Source organism: Haliotis rubra, unplaced genomic scaffold (genome assembly GCF_003918875.1).
Source record: "Haliotis rubra isolate DU_JTF1 unplaced genomic scaffold, ASM391887v1 Scf112, whole genome shotgun sequence".
NCBI classification, from domain to species: domain Eukaryota; kingdom Metazoa; phylum Mollusca; class Gastropoda; order Lepetellida; family Haliotidae; genus Haliotis; species Haliotis rubra.
In genome coordinates this window covers 547,626-560,969 of record NW_025765026.1, presented here as the reverse complement: position 1 = coordinate 560,969, position 13,344 = coordinate 547,626, and the positions used below count along the sequence as shown (strand labels likewise).

Here is a 13,344-nt window from a genome sequence, read left to right as displayed (position 1 = left end):
GTGTCCATTTGTCTGCGGATCTGTGAGAGGGTGTCCGTTTGTCTGGGGATCTGTGAGAGGGTGTCCATTGTGTTGTCAAATGTCAAGTTGACATACCACGATGTAATACTATGTTTACAGTGGTTTTATGCAATGCAAAAATGTATGTTCAGTACGTACAAATATGTGGATGGATGCAGAGGAAATATGTATTGCATCCCAAGGGATGCACAATAATATTTATTGTACCAAATTCCTTACAAGGAATATGAAGTTCCTGTTAATATATAATTAGTTAATCTTATGGTTTAGTACACTACACCATTTCAATACTTTATCAGACCCTCATATTTACTGCAAAGGGGCAGTAGGGTAGCCTGGTGGTTAAAGCATGTCATGTCAAAGACCTGGGTTCAGTTCTCCACTTGGTTACAATGTGTGGAGCCCGTCTCTGGTGCCCCCCACCATGATATTGTTGAAATATTGCTGAAAGCAGCATAAAACTAAACTTACTCACTCTTTCTATTTCCTGTAAAGACCCATGCAGTAAGAATATGTAGGTCCTCCCGACCGGAAGTTTTGTAGTCAAGGTAAATAATGATAGTGATAATGATAATAAGTTCATTTATAATGTGCTAAACGCCATTTACTAGTTGAATGCTCATAGGGCTAACAATCACAGCACAGCTCATTATTACCCCAGATAACCCAACCTGCGTGTGATGTGCTACAAGGTTAATAGTCACATGACTTATCCCACCGGGTACCCATTTTGTGCTAGGTGAACAGAGGCAATTTTGAACAAACTCACTTGCCTTAGACAGACCACATGTATCACATATGCAAGTTAAAGCCATGCAGTGGTATTAAATCAAACTCACTAAATCGAAACAAGTATTCTCAAACCGTCATCTCATACATGGTGCTCAATTCTGAATATAGACCCATACACTTGGCCTCGATCAGTGGACAGGAAGTACAGATTGACCTTCAGATGCTGCTGCAACAAGACCTGGAGCATGTGTTGGTGCTGGCATGCACATTGTATGTCAGATGTCAGTGCAGGATATGCACGGTAATATGCAACATATGGGATGAGATCCGTGCCATTCTTGCATGCCAGAGTTTACCGATTGACAGACGCTGCCTCTTTAACAGGGATGACCCAGTGCCAAGAATTCATACACAGAAATCTTTATATCTCAAAAAATGTCAGGAGAGTCGGTGTGTTGAATATTTTGAAGATGTGTTGTACGATATGTGCTGTTGACATTTTGAGATGTGTTGTCTACATACGTCATGTTGTGTATCTAGATTCATCACTGAGTAGAAACAGGGAGGTGGACTTTCAGTACCCAAGTACTTGAACTGTTTGTATATCTGTATGTACATGTACAATTGCATTTGTTATAGATTGGAAGAATACATAGGTTCAAATTATGTAAATGTTAGTGCTGTAGAGGTATACTACATACACAAAGTATTGTGTGTGAATGCTATATTTTTATTTACAGAAGAAGGTTACTGTTTTGTGAGTGTATTGGGCAGGTTTCATCACTTTAAGAAAGCAATATACATATTTTTATTTTTTATTTCAACGGAAACAATCTTAACACATGAGACCTGAGCACCAAACAGTGGTGGAATATGATGTAGTCTGTCTCACAGTCCCTGATCCATATTATTTTCCCTACAACCTTGTCTTCCCTGCAATGCTAAAGCTCTAAATGAAACAAGTCTAGATTAACCCAGGTTCTGAATCTCTGGTCTCCTTGGGGTTCCTTTTCAATTTATATGGGTTTACTTGTTACAATTAAAATTATATATATTCAGAGACTAAGCTTTAGTGTAGAATATCATGTAACAAAGTCGTGTATAAGCCATTATCGTGTTGCCTTGGATGGTTTCATTTGATGTAGTTAATGCCGAGCTCAGCACTTCTATAATGATTCTGTGTCAGAACTGGTCCCCAGACATCCAGTTGTTGGTCAGATTGTACATGCGTACACAGAAAACTATCAAATCTTAGCTTGCGACCAGTGGATAGATAAAAGCAACTGAGGTATATTTAGAAGTTCTATTTCCTCGCACATGAACACTCACCTAGCAGTCTTTCATATCGTTTCGTATTATTACAGATCAAATATAAATAACAAACACTAACATTTAAACTTTATTATATTTTAACATTTAATGGGAAAAGGCAAAATACCCAATTGATTTTGAGTGAGGTGAGTACAATTTGTTTGGTTACTCAAAGGAAAATTAGGATACCCAATTGAGATGTTGTGAGACTGTAGCTCTGTGTTGTGAGACTCCGATATACTGGTCAGGGATTCATCTATGACTGATCCCAGGTTCAAACTTAGCCCACAGTTGGCTGCAAATTGCAGTAAAAAAATCCAAAATGGAATTAAAAACTTGCCACTGATGTAAAAGTAGTTATAATTGATGTGGCTTGGAGGGGGTGTTTTCACTGATTACCTGAACTCTCAGGAAGAATGAGTGAGTGAGTTATTTTTACGCCACTTTCAGCAATATTCCAGCAATATAACAGTAGGGGACACCAGAAATGGTAGCCATGTGGGGAATTGAACCCGGGTCTTCGACGTGATGAGCCAACACTTTAACCACAAGGCTACCCCACCACTCCTCTCAAGAAGACTAAGACTATAACCTTATAGTCTTAGGGCATCAAATAAGTTACATTGTATTTCTTTTGCAGATTTCAAATTTCTGTATTTTCTTGTGTTGGCAAATCAAAACAGTAAACTATGTTGCTATAATGAACTGACTTTCTTCACATATTAGTCGACCCCTGAAGGTCCGGGTTAGAATATTGATCTTCAGTAACCCATCTTTGTCGTAAGAGGCGACTAACGGGGGTCGAGTGGTTGGGCTCGCTGACTTGGTTGACACATGTCATCGGTTCCCAATTGCGCAGATCGATGCTCATGCTGTTGATCACTGGATTTTCTGGTCCAGACTTGATTATTTACAGACCACCGCCATATAGCCGGAATATTGCTGAGTGCGGCGTAAAACTAAACTCACTCACTCACTCACTGTATGGCCTGTCACTAATTTGCTGAAAACTGCATATATGTCGTGAGGAAGAACAATTTCAAATGGTACCTACCATCAACATGCTATGTCATAATCAGGTCTGTCTGTGGTCTAAGGTGAAGAAATTAACTGTACAGAGTTGTGTTCACATGATGCTGTACCATGGCTTGAGTCCAAAATCCTTTTGAATTTGGTCCTGGTTGTCTCAAACGTATAATACATGTGGTGATATGAAAGTGGTATGCATTTACAATCTGCATCCATTTGGGATTTCTTCCATATTAAGCTGTCTGAATATGACTGGAAAACTGTTTAAAATAGCATTACACCCAGACAACCACTTACTCACACATTCAGGACCGATATTATCTGTGGAACAAGGTAATATTATTCCTCCAGTTGTGGAGGAAATTGTTAGCTATGTTTTGTTCAAGCGATCAATTCCGTGCGACATATGACATATAATCCTGTTATGAATGTGCGGCGAATATCTAAAAACTGATCAGACAATATTTTTAAATTTGTGGCATATTTATTATGATAGTTGTCTCGTTCATTCATATCTGATTCCAAAAAAGCGATACATATCTATCAAGTCTGTAATAATGTAGCATATCGAACATGATGCATAATCATAACTTTTTGACAGAAGAGCTAGTCCACAGCCACTGTACATCAAGGTTTGCCGCAGCCGTAAACAGATTAGTTTCCAGAGAAAACATAGAGGGATCTAACAGCCTAATCACATTGTAGGGTATGGCAATAGGCCAGGGCTGCCAATATGGAGAACAGCTCGGTCGGAAAATAGAGGTGAAAATTACTGTTTGAATGCATACAAGTAGTCACGCCCAAATACTTGTCGTCATTACACATTTTGAGATTTAGTGTATGCGAGTGTTCTATAATTGGCAAAAATGCAGAAGCGATCTTGCATTCCACTGATGGTTGTGATTGGTTGTTTGCCATCTTTTATATTAAGGGCCTGTCACATATTGTATAGGGAGGAATAAGGGGCTGGAGAGAATTTGGAGGGGAACCCAAAAATGGAGAGCTCAGTAAGAGATTTTTGGGTGGGACATGAAATTACCGAACACTTGCGGTGAAAATGATTATTGTTTGTTTAATTTCCTGATTAACCTAATTAGATAATTATCCATTCATGGGAGGGTGAAAATTAACACAGTGGGTGGGTGAAGACAACATAACATGCATGTGTGGAGGGTTATCTTTTTTTGCACATGCATGGTTACAATGTCTGGTTGATACCCCCTATAGCACATGACATGTGTGTTAAGTGCTTCCTCAAGACATAACGTGGGTGTCTGTCTGCCTCGGGTAATGGAATATCATGCACTCCATTAGAGGACTATAGAACTGTAGATGGTTCTTATGTAGTTGTCTTTGATGGTTAAATTGGTACCTGTAATCACAGTTTTACATTGGTGGATAAATATCTAAATAAATAGCTAGATAATATCTGAGCAACATCACTAGAAATGGTATTACATGTTGCACCCATGTGGAAACTTGAACCCAGACGTTCAGCAAAATGAGTGAACGCTTTAACTCCCAGCTACTTCCTACTTCCACAAACGTTTTTAGAAAAGTAATGTTTAAACATCAAATATTATGACATATAGACAAAGTGGAAGTCTCCCATACACCATGAATGCATGTAAGATCATAGGAAAATATTCAACATGGTTGTAAGAGTTGTTTCCCTTTCTTCTTGGCACAACGAGACTTACAGTTGGCCACATGATATTCTTCATTGTGATTCCAGCTTCTTGAAAGTAAGGGATTGTCCAAACTGCACCATACAGTTAAGAACTGACCGTGTTTCTTCTATCACTGAGTAATGAGTTGTAACAACGGGTAGAACTCTATGAAAGAGGGGTATGTTCCACTGTGTCCACAGCACTCAAATGACTTGGTTATACTCAGGATGTACTTCTGTGGTTACTCTGCCATTTTGTCAACCTGTATTTCTCCCAGTATAATCACAGAGTATGCTGGATACATATACAACCACTAGTGTGTAGTTAGAAATAGTTGTTTTTTGTCCAAAGATCTATTTTTTTTTAAGGTAAACCACATATCCAGTATGAGTTGAAGTCTAGTTGATGTGACTTGTGGAGTCTCCCCCTGGTATATTCACAGAGATGTTTCATATTTGCAGGTTGCAACAATGTTCCATGATGCTACCATCGGCAACGCCATCAATATTGTGATTGTCAGGATCATCCTGCTGGAGGAGCCCCAGGTAGGTGGCACCATGACACTCAGTCTGTACTGGACAGTCGTGGTGTACCATGGATTGGTCACCCTGCATGGTTCATTGTAAGTACATGTATCAGACAGACAGACAAACAGACGGATGGACGGACAGACAGACAGACAGGCAAACAGACAGGCAAAAAGATAGACAGATGGACGGACGGATGGACGGATGGGACAGACAGACAGTAGCATGTAGAGCATTTTCCCCATAGTCTGTGAAGTAAGTAAAGCAAATTCCCCACTAGGGTGTGAAGTATGTGATACATCTTGGTAAAGCTTCTAATCATCTATACAGAGAGACTATTATTAAACAGTTAAACACTGTTGTGAGAAACTTTGGTTTGTCCAAGTTACAGTTTTCTCGTGGTAAGAGTTTAGTCCTGCATATTCCTTCCTAATTCATCATTTTTCAGTTGTACTTTACTTGTGTTCTGAGACAGGATGAATGTACTTGAGGAGATTTGGGGAGAACATTGTTGCTTGTGAAAGTGCACTTGGTTTGGAGTTGTGACAAGTTTGAAGACATTACAGTGTCTGTGTTTCCCAGTAGACAGAAGATAACATGTACAGACACTAAGATAACAAGTAGTCACTCTCAGATAACAAGTCAGAACACTTGTGTTACAAGTACCAGCTCACAGATAACAGCACATGTTGGTTCATTGGTCCAGTTTTTATCAATTCTTGAGACACTAAGATTCCACTGGTATTCCTTGCCATGCTGGAGCTGAAGAAAATACAACAATAAACCAACAACTTGAGGTTTAGGTGAATCAGGCTTGCCTTTTCGCTATATATTTTCTTTCATTTTTGTTACATCAGTTATCAGCATTATGAATTAACTCATTTAAAGCAATGTTATGTCTGAAAAGTATAGCACCATCCTAAGTTTTCCACCCGTGAAGATCCGGGTTAGATTTGATCTTCAGTAACCCATGTTTGTCGTAACAGGCAACTAATGGGATCGGGTGGACAGGCTCTCTGACCTGGTTGACACATGTCATCGTATCCCAATTGCGTAGATCAATGCTCATACTGTTGATCACAGGATTGTCTGGTCGAGACTTGATTACTTAAAGTCTGCTGCCATATAGCTGGAATATTGCTGTATGTGGCATAAAACTAAACTCACTCCTCAAGTTTTCTGAAAGTATTACAAACTTGTTTGGGACTATGTTATTCTGTTAAAAAGGATCAATACAATGACAAGACGCTCCCTATCATCAACATGATGATCAGTGTTGACCAAGTCTAAATGACGTCAAAGATGCCCCAGTCTATAGAATGTCCAGAGATTACCTGGAAAGAGATGATGTACAGACAGTCTTAATCTTTATGACGAGGGGGGGGCCTTGTCTTCATAACAATGTAAATGATTTGTTTGCTACAGGAGGACTTAACCATCATGCATCATGCTGACAAGACCCTCCGTAGTTTCTGTCAGTGGCAGAAGAAGATGAACTTCCGTGACGATGACCATCCCAACCATCATGATGTTGCCATTCTTCTCACCAGGTAAACTTTTGTGTATCTTGATAATAAACAGAACAGCCCCATCTACTAAGCCACTTGCATCTTGAACAAAATCTAAGTTCTGAAACCAAAGGTTAATCTTTTTCCTGTTTTATAAGTATGGTTATATTTAGCTTTTTGTTTGCAGAAGAGTCCAAAAAGTCTTATTCTTCTGCATCCTTCTGTAATGGTTGTAAGTGCTGACCAAATCAAATGGTTGTTCAGACTCATGATGTTGTTGATTGTGCGCCATCCTTCTGCCACATGTGGGTCGTTGCTCGCAGCATCAGTGACAGGACTCTTTGGTCAAGAATCAAATATTTTAGAGGTTGTCGTTATAAAGCTGAAATATTTCTGACTGTCTCATTGAACCAACACAAGAGTCATTTCTTCCTTGTCAGTATCTATAGCTAAAGCTTCAGGGGATCCCTGCATTCAAATACTGTAGCAGAGAAACTCAAGTTCATCCTGTTACCAGTTTTCTAACAGTTCATGCAAGTCTACAGGTAGTAAAATGTGATATTTCAGACACAACATCTGTTCCCGAATGAACGAGCCATGCAGTACACTTGGTCTGGCCCAGGTTGCAGGCATGTGTCAACCTCATCGCACCTGCAGTGTCAACGAAGATACCGGACTGGCTCTCGCCTTCACCATCGCACACGAGCTTGGCCATAAGTAAACAGCATATCATACTTCAGTTTGATTAAGGCGATAAGGCCATCACAAAAATGTTGTTGTTTTGGCAACAGTTACCAGTATATGGATTTGGAAGGATAGGGATAAAATGGATGGATAGGAATTTTTGTAGTTAGACCAGTAATTGATCCTTGGTGGATACTCATATATTGAGATAGGAAAATATCGTATGTGTGGTTTGATTTTGGGGTGTATCAGATTGAAACTGACAATTAACTAAATCTACATGATCACTCAGGTTTCAAGCCTTTTCATATTGTGGCCAAATCATCCAATCTGTGGCTATAGCAGAAAAACATAATTCAGTCAATTTAGTCAAGCATTTTCAGCTATTCTACTTTTAATGAAGAAATTTATTTACCAAAGATTTTAAGCATACATTTATTGTTCCAGTTTTGGCATGAAGCATGATGGTATTCACAACAAGTGTGAAGCACCCAAGGGAAAACAGTTTGTGATGGCGCCGCATCTCATAGCCGATTCCACCCCCATGAGCTGGTCCAACTGTAGCCGCCAGTCCATCACACAGTTCCTGGAGTGAGTCATGTAGATAGCAAATAGTCGGGGTAGTTTCCCAGGTGTCTAGCATGGTGCAACTGTAAACGGACGATACCTTTAAGGATGACTGCTTCTTTGTTCTGTTATGGATCCTTTTACCGTTGTCCCCTATGGTCCAGTTGATACCCTCAGTAATCCATGGGTGTGAACTCCTGGACCAGTACAGGGATGAGAGTTTCCCATGGATCTGCGGATTTGATCGCGCTGGGTCATTCTTATGAATCATCCACCTTGGATCTAACCCCAGGCTTTTTTTCCTGTTTTTTCACTCATACCCATTCTCATCAATGGGAGTACATATGGCCTTGACCTTTGACTTTCGATATGGGATATTTACATCAGTGATTATTATCAACTATGGTAGGGTGTTGCTGCTTGTATTGATTCAGCTGATTTCCATTGATCTGTTGAAGGAGTCGATCAGAATAATTTCATTCTTCCAGATGCATTTCCTTTCAATATTTAAGTCATAATACATACCCACATTTTCCAACATATGATTACTCTTCTGGTAACACTTTACTAATATTGATCACATTCTTTTCAAAGCCCTTTTCAGGCAAATTTGTTTTGAATAATCCACACATTCCACTACATCAGGAAAAATAACTCAAAGAGGAAGTAATGTCTAATGACTTAACATATTGTGGAAATAGTTTGTTTTAATGTGGTGCTGCGACCAATTATGACAGTGGAACATATCACGTTTTACTTCAGTCAGCAGTGTATATGTATTGTTACTGTGTGAGTAGAAGCCTTGTCAGGTTTAGAAGCCAACTCCCATTTAGGAAATGAACAAAGATTACACCCATCCCCTTCTAACATCCACATGTGTGAGAAAAGCATGTGTTCTGTTTCTCACAAGCAGCCGTCTAAGTTACAGTAGTTCTATTTTCTTCATCCCAGTTCTGTTTATGAGTGAGTGAGTAATTATATAAGTTTGTATTTCACTGTTCCAACATCAGGACCCATGAAGATCCGGGTTAGAATTGATCTTCAGCAATCCATGCTTGTCGTAAGAGGCAGCTAATGGGATCGGATCGTCAGGATTGTTGACTTGGTTGACACATGTCATCGTATCCCAGTTGCGTACTGGTAGATTGATTCTCATGCTGTTGATCACTGGATTGTCTGGTCTAGACTCGATTATTTACAGACCACCACCATATAGCTGGAATATTGCTGAGTGCGGCGTTAAACAATGTCCAATCATCAATCCAACTCCAGACATCCACTTCACACACTGTACCCTGTAGGGGGTAAGTGATGCTGGATCTAATACCGGTAGATCTCCACCTGTACACTTCCCATCATACTAACGCTTAGTCTCTGAATATATATGATTTTGATAGTAACAAAAAATCCCATTTAAATTGAAAAGGATCCCCAGTGATATGTGTGATTCCTGAACCTGAGGAAATGTAGACTTGCTTCATTCAGGGCTCAAGGGAGGGAAAATAATGTGGTTCAGGGACTGTGACAGACTGACTACTCATTGATATTGTGGCATCATACTCTGAACACATGGATTTTCGCTCAGACTGTCAGTCACTGGACTGTCTGGTCCATAATGGCGGAGTGGGCGATTAAACAACAACTACAAAACAGTTTGGAATACAGATGAATGTACCCCCTGACAACAAGGAAACCAATCAAAGCTGGAGTCACTTGAGTTTTTGCCCATCAATCACTTGATTGTCTGGTTGGATAGCAGGTCATCCTTGCATGGCAGAACTAGATTTGTATGACTTCGGGCATTAGATTAGCCTGGGGATAATCTAGACTGGTTATTTTCTGGCATTGATGTTTAATACTCCTCTGTTTGTCAGTTGTCAGTGGGTTTACTGCCTGGACGATCAGTCTGGGGATAACCAAGACTGTTATTTTCTGGCATTGATGTTTAATACTCCTCTGTTTGTCAGCCGTCAGTGGGGTTACTGCCTGGACGATGAGCCTGGACATCACCCTGATTTCAAGTTCCCGTTGCAGCCAGCAGGCATCATGTACGACACTGACCATCAGTGCCGACTGCAGTATGGAAGCCATGCTGCACTGTGTGAAGGGATTGAGGTCATCGAGGTAGGTAACCTTTCTGTTCTCCCTGAACTGTTGTACTCTTTACCATCTTGTGTGATACTGATAAGTCATATGTAATAAGGTCGAGTTGGATGTGTTGAAGTCTGGATAAGAGGAAATAAGAGAACTATATTCTTGGGTGTGGTTGTACAAAGTGATGTAAGTGCCAAGGTGATCGTAGCTCATGTTCCTAAACCTAAACCAATGAGAGTCATAGCACAAGATTGTTCTGTACAGTACAACCAGAAATTATTGAGAATTTAAAGATTGTAATTTTAAAAAAAAAATTCACTCATTACTCACGTATTAAATGTGAATATTAGCAGAACATAACTCCAGATTCAAAGACAGGTGAACAGTTAGCATTTTGTCAAGTCACCATGGGCAGCAATGCAAGCTTCAATGGGGCGGGGCATACTACTGATCAAAGAAGTTAGAAAGTCGTGGTCCATGCTGTCCCAATATCGGACCACCTCTTCTTTCATTTCAGCAATTTTTGTCAGATTTTTCTTATTGACACTTTCCTTCATAAGTCCCCAAACATTTTCTATTGGATTTAGGTCAGGGCTATAGCTTGGCCAATCTAATAATGTCATATTTTGGGTCCGAAACCAGGCCTTTGTTTGTTTTTAGAAACAAGAATACCAAGCCGCCTCCTGTCACCAACAGTCAATTTTCTGGGCCTACCTGCGCCTCCCTGGTGCTCAATGCCATATCCATTTGCAATATTTTTCAAAAAACGATAAACAGTGGACAAAGGGATGCCTGTTCTAAGTGAAATCACTTTAGCTGATCTGATGTCCTTGTTATAATACTCTAAAATCAACTTCCTCTTCTCTAAATCATCCATACTGAGGATCACTGAAAATGTCGTCTGCTAGCAAGTAAACAAAGGGGGATAACTCTTCACAAACTAATGAAAAAGGATTAACGGAGTTGTCTCTCTTGAATGAAACCAAGCACTTGATAGCTGGTCAAGGTTGTTTATACTAGAAATCCAATTAAACATATTCTTAAAATTCTCAATAATGTCTGGTTATACTATACAACTACATCCTTATCCCCAAAAATTTGCATCAGCAGTGTTAGACTGTATGCTGCAGATGAAATGACAAAATTAAGTTTAGAATGTTTCAATCAAGCATTAATTTAAGTTCTTTTTCAATAATGATGTTAATTATGACAATTTATTTGTAAAGTTAGATGAGAAAGTGACTCAGTTTTCTGTGTATGTATTGCGTTAATGTAACCATGTTTGATGTTTCCAGAATGTGTGCAACACCCTGTGGTGCCGAGTTGACAACAAGTGCTCCACCAAACTGCAGGCAGCCGCAGAGGGCACCTTATGTGGGAAAGACATGGTGAGACACAGAGGATTGTTGAGATACCTACCTGGACTGACATGTAGTCCCAGAAATAAACTTTATCTTTTTTTGATTCTGATAGAAATAGATTGATCTACAAAGCAAATCCAAATGGAGCACAGGATAAGCCATATTTTTAGAATTGCCAAATCATTCTAGACTTGAGTAGGACTCCTATTTAGTTTATTAACTAGGTTTTAGGTTCCGACAAATACCTACCACCAAATAACATGCCTTCTTCAATAAGATCGGTCAAACAGATTCACAAAGTGAATAAACTCCTGCTTTGTGTAACCAATGGGTCTAAAATTGGGTTGAAATTTCTTGAGAGACATGTAAATGAACTATGAAACATTAATCTCCAAATTTCGATATTCATTTAGGTACTCAATAACATGATCTTGTATTCTCTAGCCCAGAATCAGGAGAATAGATTTGGTAATGTAAATAGGTTAATGTATGTTAATTTATGACAGTAAACCATTTTTCTTACACACAGGAAGGGAAGGTTTATATGCAGATGAACCATGCATTCAGAAGAAAATATGGTTAAATTGTTTTTACGAACTGCAGTTGTGACTTTTGATAAAAACATCACCTGAAAAATGCTGTTATAATGAGCAAAGACAAATGTGAGAAGATATAAGCAGAAATATAATACAATACATTATGTTTTGTAATGTTGTTGGTGTGTTGTTTAACGCCGCACTCAGCAATATTCCAGCCATACGGTGGCAGTCTGTAAGTAATGGAGTCTGAACCAGACATTCCAGTGATCAACAGCATGACCATCAATCTACACAACTGGGATACAATAACATGTGTCAACCAAGTCAGCGAGTCTGACCATCCAATCCCATTAGTCGCCTCTTACAACAAGCATGGGTTGCTGAAGACCAATTCTAACCCGGACCTTGATGAGTTGTAATGTATAAGGAAACAGCATTACTTTTCTTGGTAAAATTAAATTTATTGGAAATGATATGAAATGTGACATTACTTCTGTTTGCTTTCAGTGGTGTTACGGTGGCCAGTGTGTGGAGATTGGTGAACGACCCCAGGCCATCAATGGGGAGTGGGGTCAGTGGGCTGGATGGACGGAATGCACCCGGTCCTGTGGGGCAGGCATCTCCTACTCTCAGCGGCACTGTGATAACCCACCGTAGGTCCTACCTTATGCACAGTCAGATCATCTGGTTGTACACCCATTTTAACTGCATTCATATTTTATCTGTTAGTCTTGCAAATTTAACATGAATATCTATCAAGATGGGTATTGGTAGCGGAGGAGTAACCAAGTGGTTAAAGCTGTGGCTTATCACAAAATGTCAGTGTTTGATTCCTCACTTTTTCATCAATGTGTAAAATTGCTGAAACTGGCATAAAACCAAACTCACTGACTCCTGTTAAGGGTATTCAAGTGTATTCATTGGCTGAAAAATTATGCTGAGATCATTATATGATTGTGTATACAAGTCTGAAATCCAGGGATGTATACATCACAAAGTGTTAGGGTGGAACACCAAATGTAGTGTTTGGGTGAATCATTTAAGCCTCTTATCTTGAATAAAATGCTTCACATCTCATTCAAATTTAAGTAATATGAAACAATCTAAAATCTGAAAACTCAAGTAACCAACCACTCTGTAATAAAGAACACCAGCAGGATCAAGTTTGTTGAGTGCCTCAAGTCAGCATGACATTTACCATTCAACAACACCTTTTTAATAGCCCTCAATGTTGTGTTTCACAATAGAAGGGTTACCAAGTGCTCAAATATTTAAGAAGGTTCATTACCTTATTCTATACT

The 13,344-nt window shown here is 39.4% G+C and overlaps 1 protein-coding gene across 1 annotated transcript in view; it reads left to right on the top strand.

The window, feature by feature from the left end:
- The window catches only part of LOC124289541 (A disintegrin and metalloproteinase with thrombospondin motifs 7-like), a 135,334-nt gene that overhangs the window by 105,432 nt on the left and 16,558 nt on the right, over positions 1-13,344 (top strand). The window contains 7 exon segments of the mRNA XM_046726123.1: positions 5,225-5,308; positions 6,716-6,840; positions 7,366-7,515; positions 7,930-8,073; positions 10,017-10,173; positions 11,439-11,531; positions 12,551-12,696. Of these exon segments, the coding sequence (XP_046582079.1) occupies positions 5,225-5,308; positions 6,716-6,840; positions 7,366-7,515; positions 7,930-8,073; positions 10,017-10,173; positions 11,439-11,531; positions 12,551-12,696 (899 nt within the window).